Source organism: Colletotrichum destructivum, chromosome 6 (genome assembly GCF_034447905.1).
Source record: "Colletotrichum destructivum chromosome 6, complete sequence".
NCBI classification, from domain to species: domain Eukaryota; kingdom Fungi; phylum Ascomycota; class Sordariomycetes; order Glomerellales; family Glomerellaceae; genus Colletotrichum; species Colletotrichum destructivum.
In genome coordinates, this window is record NC_085901.1 from 1,505,560 (window position 1) to 1,527,342 (window position 21,783).

General features: G+C 56.6%; 7 protein-coding genes across 7 annotated transcripts; 4 read left to right on the forward strand and 3 right to left on the reverse strand.

Moving 5' to 3' along the window:
• Positions 1–631: 631 nt before the first annotated feature.
• Positions 632–2,290, forward strand: CDEST_09639 (Putative major facilitator, sugar transporter, major facilitator superfamily; the record flags this gene model as incomplete). The annotated part of the gene is made up of 1 exon (XM_062925798.1): positions 632–2,290. One exon carries the CDS (start codon positions 632–634, stop codon positions 2,288–2,290), a length of 1,659 nt encoding a protein of 552 aa, XP_062781849.1.
• Positions 2,291–2,963: 673 nt separating this feature from the next.
• Positions 2,964–4,908, reverse strand: CDEST_09640 (Putative LysM domain-containing protein). The gene is made up of 5 exons (XM_062925799.1): positions 4,611–4,908; positions 4,392–4,543; positions 4,264–4,321; positions 3,611–4,204; positions 2,964–3,541 (listed from the first exon to the last, which is right to left on the reverse strand). Exons 1-5 carry the CDS (start codon positions 4,793–4,795, stop codon positions 3,478–3,480), a joined length of 1,053 nt encoding a protein of 350 aa, XP_062781850.1. The 5' UTR covers positions 4,796–4,908; the 3' UTR covers positions 2,964–3,477.
• A 2,087-nt stretch (positions 4,909–6,995) lies between these two features.
• Positions 6,996–7,865, reverse strand: CDEST_09641 (uncharacterized protein; the record flags this gene model as incomplete). The annotated part of the gene is made up of 1 exon (XM_062925800.1): positions 6,996–7,865. The coding sequence occupies one exon, from the start codon at positions 7,863–7,865 to the stop codon at positions 6,996–6,998; it is 870 nt and encodes a 289-aa protein (XP_062781851.1).
• Positions 7,866–9,089: 1,224 nt separating this feature from the next.
• CDEST_09642 (Putative Ion channel regulatory protein, UNC-93) lies at positions 9,090–10,660 on the forward strand (the record flags this gene model as incomplete). The annotated part of the gene is made up of 3 exons (XM_062925801.1): positions 9,090–9,574; positions 9,635–9,981; positions 10,044–10,660. The coding sequence occupies 3 exons, from the start codon at positions 9,090–9,092 to the stop codon at positions 10,658–10,660; spliced, it is 1,449 nt and encodes a 482-aa protein (XP_062781852.1).
• Positions 10,661–11,933: 1,273 nt separating this feature from the next.
• CDEST_09643 (Putative GroES-like superfamily, alcohol dehydrogenase-like, NAD(P)-binding domain superfamily) lies at positions 11,934–13,880 on the forward strand. The gene has a single exon (XM_062925802.1). The coding sequence runs from the start codon at positions 12,174–12,176 to the stop codon at positions 13,212–13,214; it is 1,041 nt and encodes a 346-aa protein (XP_062781853.1). The 5' UTR covers positions 11,934–12,173; the 3' UTR covers positions 13,215–13,880.
• A 1-nt stretch (position 13,881) lies between these two features.
• On the reverse strand, positions 13,882–15,753 carry CDEST_09644 (uncharacterized protein; the record flags this gene model as incomplete). The annotated part of the gene is made up of 1 exon (XM_062925803.1): positions 13,882–15,753. The coding sequence occupies one exon, from the start codon at positions 15,751–15,753 to the stop codon at positions 14,320–14,322; it is 1,434 nt and encodes a 477-aa protein (XP_062781854.1). The 3' UTR covers positions 13,882–14,319.
• A 1,838-nt stretch (positions 15,754–17,591) lies between these two features.
• Positions 17,592–21,721, forward strand: CDEST_09645 (Putative ubiquitin system component CUE, UBA-like superfamily). The gene is made up of 3 exons (XM_062925804.1): positions 17,592–18,284; positions 18,443–19,777; positions 19,838–21,721. Exons 1-3 carry the CDS (start codon positions 17,972–17,974, stop codon positions 21,109–21,111), a joined length of 2,922 nt encoding a protein of 973 aa, XP_062781855.1. The 5' UTR covers positions 17,592–17,971; the 3' UTR covers positions 21,112–21,721.
• Positions 21,722–21,783: the final 62 nt, after the last annotated feature.

Consider the following 21,783-nt stretch of genomic DNA (forward strand, 5'->3'; position numbering starts at 1 on the left):
CACACGATGAAGCCACGGGTGTCCAGGGGGTGGGATAGAGACGGGGTTGATCCGAATATATCAACCGTAAAGTGCGGAGGCGGGGACACTGCGTCGTCGTATCATGTCTAACAAGCTAAAAGACGACTGCGCGCCCATGTCCACGATATTCTGCCCACGAACTAGACTAAAAGTCTATGCTCCCGGTTTCCACGAGAAATACCCCGAACGAAGCGGTCTCGACCGCTCCGCTTAAATTTGTCGACTAAATCCCCCTCCCCATCGAACCCCCGATCTACCCGCATATCCACTTGTTCCCCGGAACTAAGACCCATCACGGCAAAGCTCCTCGTGGCCCGGGTGACGAATCGAATGTTTTTAACGCAGCCATCATGCGCAAGGGTGTACTGGACGACTCGCGTGGGCATCTGACACTGACCACTAACTGAATCTTCCTGGAGAAGAGAGACCCTTACCGACTTACGATCGAGCTGTCAACATCATCGGAGGACGGTGTCTTGAGAAGTACAAACGCAGATGTATATATGCTATTCTGCTCCTCCGTGGAAGCTTCAATGCACCTCACCCGCACCCGCACCCGCCCCCAGGCTTCCCTATATCTTTACCCAATACTCCCCCCAGTTTTGGTATCATGAATGAAACACCATCGAGGAAAGGCCATTCCAAGTCCGCCGACCCGGTTTCGACCGTCGAGAGCCAGACCGTCCCCGAGCTGATGAAGATGGAACACGTTGCCTACGACGCCCAGGCGGCCACCGACGACCAGAAGAACGCGGGAGTCCGCCAGTCGCTCCGGGAGTATCCCAAGGCCGTGGGCTTCTCCATGGTGCTCTCGCTCTGCATCGTGATGGAGGCCTACGACACCTCCCTCATCGGCAACTTCTATGGTCTCCCGCAGTTCCGCAGGCGTTTCGGCGTGCGCCTGGCCAACGGGGACTACCAGCTCACGTCGACCTGGCAGTCCGGCCTGCAGAACGGGACCCAGGTCGGCCAGATGATCGGGCTCTTCTTCGGCGGCCTCCTCGCCGAGCGGTACGGCTACAGGAAGACCTTCCTCGGCGCCCTGCTGCTCAACATCGCCTTCGTCTTCCTCTTCTTCTTCGCGCGCCACGTCGGCCACCTCCTCGCCGGCGGCATCCTCTGCGGCCTGCCCTGGGGCGCCTTCCAGACGCTGACGACCACCTACGCCGCCGACGTGACGCCCCTCGCCCTCCGGCCCATCATGACGACGTACACCAACATGTGCTGGGTCATCGGCCAGTTCATCAGCACGGGCGTGCTCCGCGCCCTGCTCTCCCGACCGGACGACTGGGCCTGGCGCATCCCCTACGCCCTGCAGTGGGCGTTCCCCGTGCCCATCCTCGTCGGCGTCGCCCTCGCCCCGGAGAGCCCGACCTGGCTCGTCCGGAAGGGCCGGCTGACGGAAGCCCGCAGGGCGCTGCGGCGCCTGGCGAGCACCGCCGTGTCCGACGCCCAGCTCGACGTCAACGTGGCCATGATCGCGCACACCAACGAGATGGAGCGGCTGAACCAGGAGGGCACGTCGTACGCCGACTGCTTCCGGGGGACGAACCTTCGCCGCACGCTCATCGCCTGCGGCACGTGGGCCGGCCAGGTGCTCTGTGGCATCTGGTTCGGTGGCAACGTCATATACTTCCTGCAGCAGGCCGGCTTCGACCCGGACAACTCGTTCAACTTCGGCCTCGGCACCAGCGCCATGGCCATCGTCGGCACTCTGCTCTCTTGGTTCCTGCTGCCCCACGTCGGGCGCCGCACGCTGTACGTCGCCGGCCTCTCCGTCATGTTCGTCATCCTGTTGACGGTCGGCGGCATGGGCGTCCCGGCGCCGCGGGCCGGCCTGGGCTGGGCCTCGGGCGCGCTGCTGATGCTGTTCGTCGTGACGTACGACATGACGGTCGGCCCAGTGTGCTACTGCCTCGTCGCCGAGATCCCGTCCACCCGGCTGCGCATCAAGACGGTCGCCGTCGCCCGCAACGCCTACCTCCTCGTCAGCATCGGCGCCAACTTCCTCAACCCGCCCATCCTGAACCCCGGCGCCTGGAACCTCCGGGGCAAGGGCGGCTTCATCTGGGCCGGGCTCTGCTTCCTGGAGCTCGCGTGGGCTTACTTCTGTCTGCCCGAGCCCAAGGGCCGCTCGCCGGCCGAGTTGGAAATGCTCTTCGAGCAAGGTGTTAGCGCGCGCAAGTTCTCCTCGACCACTGTGGAGGTCTTTTCTACGGGAACGGAGAAGAACGAGACGCCTACTGTGGATATGCTTGAGAACCGCTGAACGAGCGGGTGAGCAGAGCTCATTGGGGATAAAGGAGCATCGGGGCAGTACAAGTTCAATGTTAGCGATGACAACAAACGAAGCGCGCTGAAAGGGGTAAAATTGATGGTACGTCCAGGGGTTCTGGAACCCCCCTGGACCACCGGTCTTGGGCGGCTACTGCGCGGTACCTTTGCCTGTGGTAGGCGGGGGACAACTGCAAGTCGGGGCCCTGTGGACTAGTCGCGTTTCAGTATCTAAGGATCTTCTAGTCAGGGAGTTCACTCGAAATCTTACGTCGCCCTGAAGTGAAGCTCACCCTCATTCTACCGTAACAGTTGAGTTGATTCTTGATAGGAGTCGTTTTGCTTTGAAGATGCTGTATTTGCTGTATTGGTGATGGATTGCCAGCGGTGGGATGGAAGTCCCCAAGGAAGCCTGTCCCGGTGAGTCGAGTCAAATAGCCCTCCCAGCTCCAGGCACCCTACAACTACACAACTAGGGCCGGTGGTGTTGGATGACTAACCGGTCCAACGCTGGGAAAACTAGTATCGTGGACACGTGAGGAAACCATTGACCAATCAGGTTACACGGTTTTGTTGGTGTCACCAACATCATCGCGCCTGCTACGCTCTTGCCCCTACCTGTCCTTAAGGAGATGTTGACGCTTACAAATACTACAGTCGTTATCGTTGTAATATTTGGTTTGTTTAAGGGTCATTCGGGCCAGTTGGAGGCTATCGGGAGAAGGGAGGGTTCCAGCACTAGCGCCGCGGCCGCTTAGGAGCGTGCGAAGAAATGGCATAGTAGTTCCGTCGAATAATGGGGAGAAGGGTAGATTCGAATATCAGCTAGTCACATGTTCTTACTGCATTGCAAATCATTCACCCCAATACTCTGGTTGACTATTGCCCCTAGCAGCCCATTTCATTGAATCCGATGGCTGATAAATGAAACCGCCGGACAGACTTGACAGGACTCGGTCAGGGCCAAGTATGGCCGGGTTCAATTATCAGTTGCAGAGACTTTCGACCTGCAACCTTTGCTATTGTTGACGGTTAGCTCCCGCACGAGAAAACAAGGATGCAAGTTGCACAACATCCATTATAGTCATAAGTACCGCAAACGGGTGGCGTAAGGGTTCACATGTCGCTTGCCGTGAACTCGTCAAATGTGGAGCTTGTCCCTGTCGTCGAGGCGTCCGCTGCCTAAAATCTTGATTCATTTCTGGTATCAGAAGTTTCATGCGCATTCTTGGTGCTTAGGGGTGGTCTTTTGAAAAAGATGATTTTGATTAGCAAACGGCGGTGTCAGCAAACCAGTCAGCGCATCCGCACTCACCCAACGCAGATGTAGGTCGGCTTGGAGTATCTGAAGTCGTTGCACTGAATGTACATCCGGGGGTTCCATTTCGCCAGGTCGTTCGGCGTGGCGCCGTACTTTTCGGCAAGGGACTCACAAGAATCCCCGGATTCCACAAAGTGAATCTTGCACTGCTCGGGCATGCAGAGATCTTGGCCAGCTTTGAGACCGTCACACCGGCTATTGATTGCATCGTTCCCTTCGATTAGCCCCTTAGTAGAGACACTCTGGTCGACAGAGATGCTCTCGCACGTGTCGCCTTCTCTTACGCGGTACGTGAAGGCGCAGTCGGATGACATGCGGTGAGCGGACCAGTTTTTAGCCAATATGGTGGACTCTGCTGGCGCCGCGGATGTCGAACTGTGGATGTCTGGCTCGATATAAGTATAACCCGTCTTGTCGCAGCTCGAAATGGCCGACTGGAACTCGGCAGATCGAGCTTTGGTGTGGCCGATTTCCGAATTGACTTCGATTTCCGTAGGTCCAAGGACGCAGTCGTCGCAGTCATGGGGGGCGTCATCAGCTTGGTCTCTCCATCCATCCAGGATGTAGTCGCAGAATTCTCCCGTGTCTCTGCAGCGTATCAGATTAGGCTATCCAGACTGTATGATACGAGAGAGAAGATGCCAAACCTGTTCCTATAACAAGATATGTCGTAGGTGTAGATATACCAATCCACCATATGTGTTGCTGAAACTGTGGTCAGAAGGGCAAAACCAAAGACTACAGGCTGTTCGGAAGCCGTAGATGAGCGTCAAACCTGTAAACATGGTCAGACCGTGATCGACAAGGTCGGTGATCGGGTTACAGTCATTCTCAATCTTGTGTCGCAGTTGTTGCATCGATTCTTTGCAGCTATCAGTGCATACGGCGGCGATTCCGTCGAGATCGAGAACGTCGACCCTGGGCGACCTAGAAGGACAGGTGTTAGCAGGCACAAAGACCAGACTAGAGATAGGGAGTTGTCTGGGGAACATACTCGAAGTTCGTGTGGGAGGCAAGTCGTCTCGAGCAATCCAAAGTAGTGTTCAGCGCCTCAAGGCATGGCGAGCTCAGATTGAAAAACTCGTAGGGGAAGGTGGCGCCCATGAATTGTTGGGCTAGGACGGAGGGAACCAAGACGGCCAGACCTGCCACGCTGGTAGCTTTGGAGATGACGGCCATGACCAACTAATAACGAGTAAGACTGAACACCGACTTGAGGACTCGAGGGCTCGGAGAGTGTGTAAAGGACCTCCCGGAACTGGCCGTGAGGGTTGATGGTTGAGGATCGAGACGGCTGCGTGAAGAAGGAAAAGCCCACCGGTGTACTCGGGATCCGAAGCATTAAGTAAGGGAACGGACCCATCTGTCTTGGTGGGACACCCTCTGGCCAAGTGCTGCAGTTATGGGTTGGCTCGGTTCCATAGTCGTATTTCCATATTTGAACTCATGACCGCCTCGAGCGGTTCCATAACGTTGGTGCTGTGCCGCTCGCTAGCGCATGAGTGACCCTGAAGAGCCTGAATAAGTGCGTGCAATGGACCCTGGACAATTTCCTGATCTCCGCTTCGCCAGGGGTGAGGAAAAGAGAGAAAAACCAAACTCGTCTGCGTTCCGACTCGTGTGTTGTTGAGAGCTTAAACTCTTCTACAACAAGCTGACGGGGCGTTATTCTACAACGCAATGTCAGCGCCACGGCTACAAGCCGCATCAAGGTTTGTGGGGCTCTGAACAACGTAAGCTTAATGCGAATAGAGCCAGGCCGAGATCCGATCTGAGTTGGTGAAATTGGACGTGTATGTGGACCCATTGCAATGGCATCTATCGCCCGAGCCGCTGTCTTCTATTCTGGCCAGCTGCCTCCTCAGCAACCGGCAAGAGGCAGGCACGACGAGTGCAAGGCAAGGTGAGGTACCCAGATACCTGAGGTAGGTAGGTGCGAATACCTACCTAAATCAGCCGATAAATCTCGATCCGGAAGGAGCTGCCAACAATGCCCCATGTCCTGGTGGAGAAAAGTGGTTTCGGCTTTGATTGCACCTCTTGCTGCGAACCAACCGACCAACCGACCAACAGATCAACCTCGGATGCGCTCGCTCCCCCGTACTCATTTTTCCTCCCCCTTCACGACCTTGACTGAGTTGTGCATCACTCCAGTTTCTGTTCTCTGTATTTCACCCTCTCTTCAACTATGTCTAGCAATGCTGCAAATTATTTCCACAAGCTACCATTCTTCCAGGTATCATGAGATTGCTCCTCCTTCTTTAACTCTTCCGCCATGGGTTGAAATGCCTTGTGACCGGCCCTTTTTTACCCATAGTATGATTATCTTGCCATTTCAAAGTTGACATAGCATCAAGGCCGTTTCGGAGTCGTCAGGTCACGTTTTCTGCCCGCCCTGCTACGTCGGGAACACGGAGTACAACTCGGCGTCGGACTGATTTGACGGCTTCACGCTGGCCCAAAATGCCCACGTCGATGCCTTCGCTCTCAATATAGAAAAAGGAGAGCCGATGAATGAGAAGGCCATATCAAGCGTCTTATTCCACACCGAGACTGGCATTTCAAACTCTTCTCCTCTTTCGACCAACTGCCACTGGGTCGGCCGAGGAGCCTGCGCGGACAACCACTGCAGCAACACGGAGTTGATGTTCAAAGCCAAACCTATTATTTATAAGAGGTTTTTCTGTGAATAGTGAATGCGTCGTCGCCCAAAAATTTCCACCCCGATGATCGTCTTAGGATTGAGGAAGAAGTCACCATGTTACATGCCCAACAACGCGACTTCTTGAAAGGGGACCAGAAGATGACGTTCGCAATTTCTAATACAAGTTCCGCACCGATGTAGACTTCCGTCACGTTTGCCAGCCCGGTGAATATGATGTAGATGAGTCCAGAGAGGAGAAATACTGCGATGTCCAAACAATTACATTTGCGACGGGGTTTCTGTGACGATAGGAGTCCTATCCGTCGAGGGAAAAGAACACTTGTTCTAGTAAAACAAGACGGAAGGGAGTTCAAGCCATTTTTGGAGTTTGAATCCGGTCACACTCTTCGTCTGAGCATCTTTGCCTAAGCTTATACTATCATTGACCGCTTTTGGGTAGAGGAGAGGTGCCGGCCCGTCGAATTGCGCTTTTCACTATGTCCATGTTCATGAACTCATTTTCGCGTCCCATTTCCTTGCAAGCGAAGTAACTATGTTAAAGTCCGACACACATAACATGAAAGAAAACATGTATACGAAATCCAAGTTCACGACACCTCTGCTTCACAGTGTGAGATTTCTGTATCCTGCTTCCCCCTTTTCCGAAGTGAACTTTCCTTTTGCGCAGAAACCCGCCAATCCAACCAGAGCCTCGATGACAAGGACTGATCCCGGCTACTCCGGCATCGACTCATCACCAATGGGGCTGATAGCGGGCGGCCTTGCGTAATCGACGTTATCATAGGGCTGATCCAAATCCCAATTGCCAGAGAGCTCGCTGTAAGTGGCCACCATGGAAAGTGCCCTCTTGTAGAGCCACCCAACGTAGTATTTACTGCTGCCCTCGATCCGTGGATGTCCCCATTGCTTCTTAGGAACGCCTTTAAGACTACGCGTCCAGAGGCGGTCGACGAGAACAAGTACCATCGGTGGTCGCCAGTGAATCATGATCGGATCCTGCGCGAAGGGCTCCCCCTCAGATTTCTGGAAGGCTTCAAGGGTGTCGAGGCACTTCTGGTCGATGTACAGACAGTACCTAAAGAGAGTGATCATTTGGAGGCTGATGGGCTGCAGACCGGCCTCGGCGACCTTCTCTTTGACCCAGCCGTTGAAGTGTTTTCTGACAGCTGTCTTGGAGGCATTGTCTAGGGTGTCGCGATCCTCGATAATGATCCAGTCGAGGTACTTCTCTAGAAGCTCGGCCCGACGAGCGCGCACCAGCTCATCGTGGACGTTCTTCTTGAGTTGCTCGATGTAGCGGTTCCATAGATCATCGTCGCCGTATGCGCATCGATACACGACGAAACCCCAACGGTGATAGCCCGTAAAGATCATGGACCGGAAGAGGAATCTTAGGTCGTCGTGTAGGTAGTCGTAGATGATTGGTTCTTGCGGCATCTCGGCAAGTGTTCGGGCGCCAAATGTGTCAATAAACGGAGACCTACGATGTGCGATATGACTGAATGATGAAAAGTTCGGGGAGCCCGATGAGACGAAGTAGATGGGATTGAGGGCCGATGAAGGGCGATACGAGGACGGCCTCATGGTGACCGGCGGGCGCCGGATAGGGAGGCATGGTAGCCTTGCTCTCAGTAGGCCACTCATGACTGCGGCTGTAAAATTATTGGGGGGCAATTTCGGTGATGAAGAGGATGAGCAGACGGAGAGTGCAAACACATTCGTAGATCAGATGGTAAAGGGTAGAAAGCCGGTTGGATGGTTGTCGGCAATATGCATATGCAACTATTTCATGAAATAGAGTCGGAGGCGGTCGGCACTTCGCTTCCTGCGGAAATTACCTCCCTATCCGTACTCTGCCAAGAGCTGCGTGGTCACCCCGGCCCGCACACATCTCTTGGCTTGCAGGCGCCTCTCGAGTGTCCAGACCACTTTCAACAAGCTTTGAGAGGTGTAAAGGCGAGTTGGCCATTACCATCAGATACTCCTCAAGTACGGTATGAATAGCGCTCCGGAATATACTTGATACTACTCAAAACCCAAGTCTCGCCAGCTTGGACTGTGTCGATCTTATCACCGTCACTTGCCTGTACGTTGTCGACGCCCACTTCCAAACGTCCCAGATTGGCTTGTAGCTGGCAGGTGGTGGGAATCTAGACCGGGGAGATGAGATTGGATTCGCAGCGATGCGAAGCGGTGCCGAATCCTTCCCATCCTCGGCGGCCAAGGCAAGCCGGTAGGATGCGAAGCTTTGCCCCAGTAAGCGGCAAGGGTGGATCGTACCGAGCGTCTAACTCGCGGCCGATCGGCGACTGGCGTGGTCTCCGAACTCTACTGCACGTAGGGTGAACAATACCTTGGACAATATGAACTGGGTGTGGGAACGGCAGAGGAAAGTGTAGATAGAAGCACCAGTCGGAGACTCAAGAAATTGGGTCTCACCGCCGAAGTGGGTTGAGTCGGGGAAACTCTTGATTTCATGTAAGTGCCAGTGGCTCCAAAATCCGGAAACCCTGGACGTCGATTTAAAGGGCTGACATCTGCCGGCTTCTGATACGGCGATAGCATCGCCCACTTGAAACAATTACGTGCTGCCGGCTCTTGTTATCTTTGCTGTATTGCGACGTCAGTGCAAAAGTCTGATGTGTCGTACTTTCAATGGGTCCTGACGTGCTCGCGTAGTCTCCTCAGTGATGCGCGAGACATGATAAACTGGAACGGTTGCTCTTATTCCCGTGGGAAACTGGACGTGTTCCAGAACAGCAACAATCATCTTCACCAGCCGACTTCGCCGAAGCCCGTTTTGAAATCATGGCTTCTACTCGCCTGGCCCAGATCTACCGGTCATGTCTCTTCCAGATCATTATCGTCGGGCTCGTGGCCTTTTGTGAGCCCGGCATCTGGACGGCTCTGAACAACCTCGGGGCCGGAGGAAACGCGTCGGTAAGACCCAGCCCCTCTCTGATAAAACAAATATGTCCTGTAGAGACAGGGTTGGCTCACACTACCCCCCAGCCGTTCCTGAACAACGCCGCCAATGCGCTCACGTACGGGCTCATGTCAGTGGGCTGCTTTATCGCCGGCGGCGTCACGAACAAAATCACCGCCAAATGGACCCTCGTCATCGGCGCGGCGTTCTACACGCCCTATGCGGCGGGCCTGTACTGCAACAACCGCTACGGGAACGAGTGGTTCCTGCTGCTCGGGGCCGGGTTCTGCGGTATCGGAGCATCGCTCTTATGGGCGAGTGAGGCGGCCATCGCCGTCGGCTACCCGGAGGCAGAGAAGAGAGGCCGGTGAGTTTCTCCCCGTCTCGCAAAGAACCCGTGGATTATGTTGACTGAACCGCTTGCTAGATATGTGGGGATCTGGATGGGCATTCGTCAGATGGGTCCGCTCGTGGGCGGTGCCATTTCTCTGGCGTTGAACATCAAGACATCCCAGAAGGGCAAGGTCACCTATACGACGTACCTGGGCCTCGTCGCCATCTCCTCGCTAGGAGCGCCTTTGGCTCTGTTGCTATCGCAGCCTCAGAAGGTCGTCAGGACCGACGGCACCAAGATCCCGTACATGCGCAAGACCAACTTCGGCATCGAGGCGCGCGCGATCTGGAAGCAGCTGAAGAACAAGTACATGCTGCTGCTGATCCCCGTCTTCCTGGCCGGGCAGTTCGGCACGACGTACCAGGGAAATTACCTCACGAGTGCGTGCCGATACATTCTTGAATGAGCCTAGAAACCCGTTGCTGACCTGGTGCATACATAGCGTACTTCACCGTCCGGTCCAGGGCCCTGGCGTCGTTCCTCACGGCCGTCGTCGGCGCCTCCGCCAACATCATCACCGGCGCGATCCTGGACATGAAGCGGTTCGAGCGGCCGGCCAAGTCCAAGGCCGTGTACCTCATCGTGCTGACCTTCGTGACGGCGGCCTGGACGTGGAACGCCGTCATCGAGACGCGGCTCTCGTCCATGGCGGAGCCGCCGTCGTTCGATCTCGGCGACGGCGCCTTCTTCAACTCGGCCTTCACGGTGTACATGTTTTTCAAGTTCTTCTACGAGATGCTGCAGACGTACATCTACTGGCTCATGGCAGAGATCAAGGGCGCGCAGGGGGACGGCGACATCGCGCGCACGACGGGCATCCTGCGGTCGTGGGAGAGCATTGGCAGCACGATCGCGTACGCGGTGGGGGCGACGCACTGGCCGAACAGGAACCAGATGATCCTCGGCTTCTCGCTGTGGGCTGTGACGATCCCGTTCACGCTGCTCGCCGTGTTCGGCGACTGGAACCAGGCCGGCGGGGACGGCGCGGCCGAGGCGACGGACGAGACGGAGAGCGATCTCGAGAGGGTGGCGGTGCAGGGCAAGAGGGATGCGGCGTGAGGTTGGGAGTCCGTCAGTTCATAGCATGGGTTGAAGGTTGGACTCAAGAAGCTGAGTTGGAGCATAGGTATAAGTCAGGTAACATTCTTTAGGAATGTCTTCGGCCAAGAGATGAGCTCAGCGTTGTTATTGAAGACTCGGTTTCAAGCCCACTGTATTTTGACAGTGAGTTCGGGGTTTGAATTTATAAGTCAGCGTGTCTTTCTTAGGTTCCTTGTCAGTAACGATGACCAACCCTCCTAAGAACACATGAGTTGAGACAACTTTTATAAGAGAGATAAGGCTCCTCGTTGCAATATGCAGAATTTCTGCCAATTCGAAACTCTAATCCTAAACATCTGGGTTGTTAATATGCAGCGTGTGTGACTGCTTGGTTGCAGGCATCGCTTGTAAGGTTATGATCATCTGGTTGTGCAATAGGCAAAAAGACGCCTAGACGTTGGACCTAGTCTTTCTTGTTGTGTGTTATTGGGGACACTAGCCCAAAGGTTCCCACAACCGACTGTCGAAAGCGAACAAGCCAAAACACAGCCAAGGACCAAACTGTGCCCATAGGAGTTGCGTTTGGTAGGGCATTGGAACATGCGTACGGAGGCTTGCTGTTTTCATTATGGTGGTGTAAGCGTGTAAGTAAGAAAGCAACCACTGTTGTGTAACGAACGGATTAACCAATTGGTGTTTGCTTTCGGTTTCGGCTACTGTAGAGTGAGGCACGACTAGGATTGCCGGGTTCGTAGCATAAACGTCTGCTCTGTCAACTCCCAAGTCATTCTAGCGGCGGGACACAACTGGAAGCAGATGGAAGCTGGCATGCGGTTGCCATGGCTGCGAAAACCCACTTCCTTCTAGAAAATTTCGACGGCCAGAAAGAAAATTTGAATTCCTGCGTGGGGGGGAAGAGGGGGGGTTGGACGGACGGGGTTGACGGCAGCGGGGACCGGTATTCCCGGGAGGGACCACAGCCGGATCGGGGCAAGCCAAGTCGTGACGCCATTTGGCGTAGTGCGTTTCTGCTTGTCTCTCCCTCTCTCTCGCGGTCAATTATCGACGAACGAAGGGTTGCTAGAATTAGTGAGAGTGAGAGAGAGACTGAAGCCTAGAGAGTCGTTATTGAGGGTGCAGAGTGAGCTGGTCACGGCTAGTACTGAATTAGGGGAACTTACATGTGACGGAATAAAACAAGAGCACAGAGGAAGGGGTTTCGTCCATAGTTCCTATTACCAGAAATGGTGTACTAACACCATACCTAGGTAGGCAGCTCAGGGTAGCTAGGTAACTTCCCGGTAACTACGAGCATCGATGCTGTCAGTGCTCCCCACATCGCAAGGCCCAATTCATCGCCGAACTCTATGTCACCGGCCGCCCTGTTCTCTCGGGCGCCCGAGGATTGCGTCTTGCTTCCAACTCCTTTCATCTACACAGTGACGAGTCTCTCTGGAACCACATTTTCACCGCCACAAAAAAACGCAACAAAACATACACTCACACATTTCTCACACATACACAATCTATCATGGCCCAGGATCCCCCCACCGAGATGCGCCGCTGGCAGGTCGCCTCCCCCGGCGCCTTCATCCGGGACCTCGCCCTCGTCACCGTCCCGACGCCCGCCGCCTCCTCCCTCAAGGCCAACCAGGTCCTCGTCCAAGTCATCGCCGCGGGCATCAACCCGGCCGACTACAAGTTCCCTGACCTCGGCCTCGTCGCCAAGGCCATCATCTCCTTCCCCAGGTGCCCCGGCATGGACTTCGCTGGCCGCGCCGTCGCCGTCGGCCCCGCCATCACCGACATCGCCCCGGGAGACCTCGTCGTCGGCCGCGTCGACCCGATGTCCGCCCAGGGCTCGCTGAGCGAGTACGCCATCGCCGACCGCGACGGCGTCGCCTCCATCCCCGCCGGCGCCGCCCCGGTCGACCTCGAGCAGGCCGCCGCCCTCGGCACCGCCGCCCTCACCGCCTACCAGACTATTGTCCCCTACGTCAAGGCCGGCGACAAGGTCTTCATCAACGGTGGCTCCGGCGGCACCGGCACCTACGGCATCCAGATCGCAAAGGCCGTCGGCTGCCACGTCACCGTCTCGTGCTCCACGGCCAAGGCCGACCTGTGCCGCTCCCTCGGCGCCGACGACGTCATCGACTACAAGACGGCCGACGTCGTCGCCGACCTGCGCGCCCGCGGCAAGGTCTTCGCCGTCGTCGTCGACAACGTCGGCAACTCGCCGCCGAACCTGTATAAGGCCTCCGATGACTTCCTCCTGCCCGAGGGCCACTTCAAGTTCGTCGGCGGCGCCGTCTCGCTCGCGCAGGCCAAGAGCCTCGTGCCGGGCCTACTGCTGCCCGCGTTCCTCGGCGGCGCGAAGCACAAGTTCGAGGTGTTCGTCACCAAGAACTCGCACGAGGACCTGGCGCAGATCGCCGCCTGGGTGGCCGAGGGCAAGGTCCGGACCGTCGTCGACTCGACCTTTGAGTTCGAGGACGCCGTCAAGGCCTACGAGAAGCTCAAGCAGGGGTCGGCCGCCGGCAAGATTATCGTGCGCGTCGCGAAGAAGGCCTGATTTTTGGAATTGGGTTTCTATCGCCTTTTACTCGGGGAGAAGTCGAGCGGGAGAAGAGGAGGTTGTGTGATTCATACGAATGGACGGACGGATGGAGGGACTGACTAATTATGTGATTCCCCGGGGAGCTTGTTGTTTCTTTAGGGCGTTTGTTTTTCTTGAGGGTGTTCTCCTTTTTCACTACAAATATCGGCAACAGCATCAGTCGATTTACGAAATTGACGTCAGATAATAGCATCCGTTCCACAGCCATGTGTCGTTGACAACTGACTCCTTTGCAGTGAGCACTAATGTAGGCACTATTCTAGCTTGGACCCGTTCCCCTCGCCACCCTCCGCATCTGACATTGTCATCGAGCACGAGCCAAGAACCTGGTTCATCTCATCATCCTGCCATGTGGTGGTGCCCGGACGAGCATAAACAAACTTGGCGTGCACCCGCACCGCTGCAGCCGCTATCAGATAATCATCGACCAGCAGCAATGTACCTCTGATCCTTCGCCCACAACGATCGTGTGCTGGGCTTCCGAGCCTCATGCCAAGGGTAAGACACATTTTACGTCTCAAGTCCGGCGTGGAAAGAACCTCATCGCCGTGGGGCGACGGAGACTGATAAACACACACACACACACACACACACACACACACACATAAACAGTCACGCCATGAGAGCGTAGTCAGTTCAACATCGGAGATACTGATCTGAGGTATGATTTGGAATGGGTTGTGCATTTGCGGGTATCTTCTAAATTTATACAAAATGAGTGTAACGACCATGAACCGTGAGTCGTGTTTCTCGCATAAGGCAGCATGACTGCGATAGGGGGGTTCACGATGGGCCGAGTTGGACACTTCTGCCGCCTGTAGCAACCGGGCAGCCACTCCGTGCCGCCGCCTTGGTTATCCTAGACGTATACCAGGCAGACACGGAAATATTCGACATTGTCCAAAGCGAAACCGTGATATCCTGCCCCGAGGCAAAGGGCTGTCTGATGAAGACGTCGGACTGATCGTCTGATTGACCTTTCGATATAGGGGACAGCACTCGCTAATCGGGGCGAGGGTGGAGTGGTGTGATTGTCGTGGCTTCCGTGTGCCGGAGCCTCTCAGACAAATGCAACACCACGAGATTGGTGTTTTTGCCAGACTTCTTTCGAGAACTTGGATTGCAGTAATTGTAAAAGGTGTATGGCCTCGTCGGTCCGACCAATCCTCGTCAAGAAGCCAACGGCATCCATGCCCATGCAGATTATCCTCGTGACCAGGTTTTTGTTGGACTCAAAGGTGGTCAGAGGCTGGTCTTGAATGTAGCGCACAGCACGTTCATAACTGGGGCTGGTGGGATGGTGCAGAGCCAAGTGAGCGCGGTCCAGCCGCAACGGTTTTTGGATGTGGTTGGCGGTCTCGACGTACGACTCGAATAGTGCAAATGAAGGCGGCGGTCTCTTCCATGCGTCAACGGTCGACTGCCAGGAGAGCAGGCGCCAAGGACGCAGCAGAATTTGAGGCAACTGGGGATCCGCCTTCCATGTCGCGTCCGCTCTGAGTATCGTCGAGAAGGCCGTGTCGAGGCTACTGTCGACGTGTGACTTGTCTAATACCAAGCTGGTGATCAGGGATTCCGCAATCCTGCTGTTCTCCTCTTTCGGGCCTTCGCCTCGAACCATCCGGTCAGCCCACCCCCATGCCACCTCCTCGAGCCCCTCGGCGACCATGAATGGTATGAGCTCCGAGACGAAGCGACGATCTGCGAGAAAGTCGAGTGTCCGTTCGGCGCCAGACGATCTGAGCCACTGAATGACCCTTAGGCCTGTCGAGGATGCCCGCATGGCGTCCTGAACCGAAAGAGCGCTCGACTGCAGGATTTTCTGACGCTTCGTCCGCAGACAGCCAGTCGCCGCCTTTCTCGTCATCATGCCGCGCGATACGGCCTCGTCGAAAACGTCCATTGGGTCTCGAGGGTTGGGGAGCGCCGCATTGTCGGGCTGGATGCTGCTCTTGAACAGCGGGTTGGAGAGAATGGCGCGAAGATGTCGGTCCGTCGGTCGGCGGTGCTCGATATGAGAGGTGGAGCCTTGTTTGGAAGCTGTCTTCGAGGCGGAGGACTCGGCATTTTCGGGGCCATAGCCATGCTCTCTATCGAGGTTCTGGCGGAAGGAAGTCTTTAGGACGTTGAGAAGCTTCTTCGACTCCTTTGAAGAGAGCGGCAAGGGCTGATGGATGGCATATTTGATCGCACTGAGCGACTTGGTGGTGAACATGGCTGGGAACGTGGTGGGATTTGAGGATGGAGAAACGAAACAACGGCGCTGGTGGCCTTTCGTGATGTCGTTGCAGTAGGTACAGAGCTGCAATGCGGAGCACCTTGAAGACTTGTTTGCGGCAGTTGTCAGATTTGGGAAGACTGGCAGTCTCGCCGACGAGTAGTTGGTGGTGGTGTGCCGGAGTGGTGCTTTCAGTAAGCCAGCATGAACCGAATACGCATCATCGTCGAGCCGTGGAGTGATGTTGCCCGCTGGACTCGTGCCACTCAGGGTCATGTGATCCTAGAATGCGGAGTCGGGCTTGTCATGCCTCAGGCTGCAACAAGCTGGCGCCGGGCCCAAGATACGTAGCGACTCAGAACTCAGGAGCAAAATGGAGATTTGTTCTTCCGTTCCCGAAGGAGCAGAGTAATGTCTCATGTACACGGTACACCCACACAAACTCTTAATGCTGTATTTGATCGATGCGACAATGGATCTTGCTTGTATCGACTACCTCTCAGTTCACATTCGCATGAATCGTATCGGCGAGAGACCGGGGTTGGTTTGGTGTGACGTGACGAATACAGCCTCGTGACCAACGACCAGGGAGCTACATCCAAGAGGAAGTCGAGGAGCAACCTGATCATCCATTCATTCTGTTCATTGCCTACGCGAAGTAGAACAGAGAGATGCCACCCCCGGTCATTGCCGCCCCCAAGGCCGGACGGGCGATGGTGACGCCCAAACCATCTCGGCCGAGGTAGTCGCGCAGAGTAAAGGGGGCGTGACGGCCAAGGCACAACGGCATTCTTGTCCCCAACCTGCATTGACGACAGGTATCTGGAAGCGGTTGGTATTGTAGTGCCCCCCAGCTTGCAGCATTCTTGGCTCACGTTCTGGCATCAAAGCTGGCTAGAACATACTGAAGTGACTCCATTCATCGGATTCGTCTGCCTCGTAGCTATTGTTTGTCGTTACCTAGATGATACCCGGTAGAACGGGTACTTTGCTCAGTTACAATGCTAGGTGTGAGCTGACTACCTACTCCCTCAATGTCTACCTACGCATCTATCCTAAGATCAAGGCGGAGGACGTGACTGCGTCGTTCTCTTGCCTCATCGCATGGAAAGAACGGCTAGGGAATGGCCCCAAGTCAGGTACCTGCCTTAGATACCTTTGGCAGACGGCGCACGCCAGAGCTCGCTCAGGTACGTGTGGGTACTTGCCATCTGGCCCTTCGACGTGGCAAACACTTGTATCACTACCTCGCGCAGCCCGACGATTGAGGCAGTGGATCTGCATGGGTCCGCTGAAAGCTCCAGACGCTAGCCCGATGCGGCCGAGTGGGAGTCGTCATTCGCTGCAGGCGGTCGCTCAGGCCAGAAAAACCATACAGCAGGAGTGACTGGCGACACAAAAACCACGGCGCAAAAAATAGGAAAAATCGAGCAGCAATTGAGAAACAGGTACTTGGCAGGTACAGGTACCACTCCGTCCACCCTCACCTCAATCATCTGCCTGCTCTCATCTCACCTCAGCTTAGGTAGGTAGGAAGGTACATTGCATTCTCCTCCTGGATTTTGGATCAGTGGGACGGGGACAGACCCTTGGGATGATGAAGCTCGAAGATAAGAGAAATCAAGGTAAGTTAAAGAGGAAGGAGGAGGACTTGAGAAGGATAGGATCTTCAAAAGAGAGAAGTAAAAGGAGAGAGACTCTCACTTCACTGACTTCTACTTGATCATCTTCTGTTGCTGTCCAATAACACAGTACATGCCTGCAATACAGTCCGTACCGGTACAGGCAACCACGGTGTCTCTCTCCACACTCACAGGCCTTGCGACCCTCTGTGGCCCAATTGACTGGTGCCACTCAGCTCAGGCTCAATGCTGCTACTGGTGCTGGTGCTGCCGACAGCCTTCTCTTCCTGGTGCCAACAAGCAAGCCAAACCACCTGACGCTTGTCGCTTGTCACTGTGTAGTGCCTCATCCTGGCGCTGCTGCTGCTGCTGCTAGCTAGTACTGCTACCTCTACCGGCACTGGTACCGGTACCTCGCCTGCCAGCACACATAGGTACCTGCCTGGCAAAAACCTCCCTTTGAACTGAACTTTTCCCCAGTTCCCTTTTTGCCTTTGCTTCCATTGCTGCACCTCCACCTCCACCTGCACCTGCCTCTCTGCCTCAGCACAGCACAAACATTCCACCTCCCTCTACCATCCACACCTCATTCTTCTCTCCCACCAACTTCCACCACCAACCTCACTTTGTCTCGTCTCGTCAGCCACGACCACGACGACGTCGTCTCTCTCCCACTTTGCGGCACCCTTTCTTTTCCTATTCTTTTTTTCTTCCCCTCCCCCTCCTCCATCGGCCTGAGTTCCGCAAAGCGCAACCAAACCAACCCCCCCCACCAAAAGCTGTCGTGTCGATACGGGCAGTCAAATAATTGATCCCTCCATTTTTTTCCCATCGCGGAAAACCCCTCCCCTCATACAAAACAAAACCCAGCAATGTCTGAGGTACAGACTCGGCCTGCCGCCTCGCGCGGCAGAGGTTCTGGACGCGGTGGAAGAGGTGGCTTTGCAAGCCGGGGCGGTCGCACTTCTGGCAGACCCAATGGCGATAAGTTCGACTCCAAGATCGATGCCGACGATGCGACTGCATTTGAGGACCAGGGCGAGCTCGGCGAGCTGAAGAAGCAGTACGGACCCAAGGCGCCCCTTATTAAGGAGCTCTTCCCCGATTGGTCTGAGCAGGACATTCTCTACGCGCTGCAAGAGACGGACGGCGACGAGAACCTCGCTGTCACCCGCATTGCTGAAGGTACGTCGGCGCGCTCACGCCTCACTCTTCCTCCTGTGCTTGCCATCAACCCTTGGGTGCGACGGCTCTCAGACCTCGCCTGTCATCACTCGCTTGTTCGAGCACGCAGCATCCTTTCGCCAGTCGGGCTTTGGCTAATTTTTCCCCCTTGCTTTTAGGCACCATTTCTCAATGGGGCGAGGTGACGAAGAAGGCCCCCCGCTCCAAGGCTAAGGACTCCACGACCGCAGCCTCGAACCTCGACTCATCCAGCGCCAGACCCACCCGTGGTGGTCGCAGCAATGTCGCCGAGGCTGGTCGCGGCCGCGGAAGGAACACCGAGAGAGGAGGCCGTGGTGGTCGGGGCAGGCCCTCAAACACAGCAGCTCCCAACGGCACCCGGCATACCAAGGACAACGCTCAGCCGCTCTCCGTTCCCACCGAGGAGTCGAACGCGTGGGATACCCCCAAGTTGGACTTTAAGGACGCTCCCGCCGAGGACCCCTGGGCTCCCAAGGAGACCACCGAGAAGCCTGGGGCTCCCGCTGCCGCCCCCGCTGCCGCCGCGACCGAGGCTTCCAAGTCCGCTGCCCCAGCCCCCAAGACGTGGGCTAGCATGCTCCGTCAAGTAGCCGTGCCCAAGCCCGCCGCCCCTAAGCCCCCCAAGCAGGAGCCCGCCCCCAAGCCCGCCGAACCCATCGAACCTCTGCCTCCCGTCGTCCCCGCCGCCGAACCCACGCCCGAACCTGAGACCGAACCCGAGGCCCAGCCCGAGCCCGCTACCGAACTCCCCGCCGAGCCAGTCCATGAAGAACCAGCCCCTGCAGAAGTACCAACCGTCATCGAACCCGAAGTGGTTTTGCCGCCCTCCAAGGACCAACTTACTGAGACGAATCTTGAACAGGTAGTCGACGAATCGCATCCTCCTGCGACTGCTACCGTCGCGAGCACTGCCGCCGATTCTTGGGATCCTCGCCACAACGCCGCCAGCGCTACCGCGACTCCTCTCTCGGCTTCGCAACAGCAACACCAGCCCATCCGCCCTGCTGTCCCCACCTCCAACAGCGGATTCGCCGCTTCCGCCATCAAGGCCACCACCGAGCGAGGATCCCGTACCCCGAGCTACCAGCGCCGCGTCCTCGACCAGGAGGAAGCCGTGCGCATGCCCGGCAACCGCGAGGTTGACCGCGCCGCTGTCCAGTTTGGTGCCTTCAGCCTGAACGAGGACGATGATATTGATGGTGACCGTGAGGAGCCTGAGACTAGAACTCAGCCTCCTGCCGACTCTCCCGTTGCCCATCCTCGCACTTCTCTGCCTCCTGCTCCTCAGCAGGCTCCCGTCCCTGAGGCCATCGGCACCCAGAAGCCTGCTCCTGGCCTGCCCCCTCCTGCCGCCGCCGCTGCTGCCACGCCCACCGGTACAAATGCTTCGACTAGCAACGTCACCGACTTTGCTAATGTTCCCTTTTCAGGACCCGCCGGAGGTGCTATCCCTCAGGCTCCCGCTTCTCAGGGTACGTTTGACGACGAATCAACGCCGCAGCTTTGTCTTCCGCTGACTGACCCACCTCTAGTCCCTCAGTCGGCTGCCGCCCCGGCTCAGCCTTACTCCCGCTTCGGACAGACCGGTCCCCAGGAGCCATCCTCGTTCCCTCAGAAGTCGATCGATCCCTTCACTCAGCAGCCGAACCAGCCCTCGGCTTCGCAGAACCAGTTCGACAGCTTCCCCAACCAGCCGTCGCAGCAGAACCAGCAGCCTGGCGGGGCCTTCAGCTCTGCGCCCAGCGAATACTCTTCCTACTATACCGCCGACCAACAGAACCGTCCTCCTTACAACTACTACAACCAGCCCTACGGTCAGCAGGGCGCCCAGGCCCACCAGGACAGCCTGTCTTCCCAGCAGCGATCTTTCGGCGGCTACAATGCTTCGCAGGCTGATAACCTCAGTCAATACCCTCAAAGCGGCGGGCTCCAGAACCAGTCCCGCTACGGAGGCGTCACGAACGACGCCCAGAACAGTGGACACACCACCCCGAACCCTACCGCCCAGAGCCAGCAGGCAGCCAGCCAGGCCTCGCAGCCCCAGTCCCACGGCCAGCAGAGCTACCCCTACAACAACCACCCCTACTACAACAACGCCTACTACTCGAACTACATGAACTACGGCCACTACGGCCAGGGTGGATACGGAGGCGGTCCCTACGGCAAGGGCGGTGTCTACGGCCACCCCTACGGCATGTCGCCCCAGGGTCCCTACGATCACGCGTCCTCCCCTGCCGCTGGCTTCGCTCAATCGTCTCTGCACCGTGCCGACAGCGGCCTGAGCTCCGGCCTCGGCGGCGACTTTGGCCGCGCCGGTTCCGCCCAGTCTGGCAACCAGCCCGGTCTCGCTGGCAGCGGCTTCGGTGGTGTTCAGGACACCTACGGCCGCGGCTCTTCCTCGTTCCAGAGCCCAGCCGGTCAAGGATTCAACAGCGCTGCTCAGCCCAACAACACCGGTTCAGCCAACGACGACTTGAAGCCTTTCGGCGACAGCAAGCCTGGCGCGGGCCCCTCGCCTTCGCTCGGGGGTGCGCGTCCCGGCTCGGCCACGAACACGGCCTCTGGCCAGACTGGTCTGCCCCCGCCCCAGTCGGGTTCCCAGATGAGTGGCTACGGCGGCTACCCCAGCCACCTCCAGGGACACGGTCTCCACGGAAGCAGCGGCTACGGCATGGGAGGAGCCACTAGCGGCCAGCACGGCAGCGCCCCGTTCGGCTCATACGGCCAGCAGGGTGCGTACGGCAGCGGATACTACGGCAGCGGTAACCAGCAACAGCGCGGCGGTTGGGGCGGAAACTACCACTAGGAGGGTGGTAGTCGACGGCCATCTCACTCACGCCACTACGACATGAGACGAGGTGGCTAGAGACATCGGTGCCCACGATTACGTCGCCCGGCTTTTTGCGCTTTTATCGGCAAACGAACGAAACTTTCTTTGGACCTGCAGGTGGTTTTATTTTAAACTGCAGGCGGCAAGGATAATTCATGCGGTCTCTTTCTGCGGGGAAACTTTCTTCTCTCTACTCATTACCTAAGTCTATGGTCTTGGAGCGTGTACGATCTATCAAAAAAAAGAATCAGGGAGGGGAAACACATTCGGATATGGTCACCGGCCGCGACGGAATCGTGTTTTTTGTTTTCTTTTTCGCGATGGGGAGGTCTAATCAGGCTTGCTCAAGAATGATAGCCGACGGCGTGGTGGTATGCGGCCTTGAAAATTCAACTGAAATGACAGATGGAACGGATCCGGTGGCGAGGTTGGTCGTTGGTCGTTGCCCGATGGAGGGCCGATTCCTGAGATTGAACTCCTTGGAAAGGAGCATGATTGCCAATGAAGAACCTTTGGCCCATGACACTGCTGGTTTCTGTTTCAATGTGATTCGTGATTTGCCTGATGTGCTGAAACAAGCTTGCTGGCCTGGTTATTCACAGGCATGTTTGTGGCTTGCTGGATTGAGGATTCTGTGTCCCCTTGATC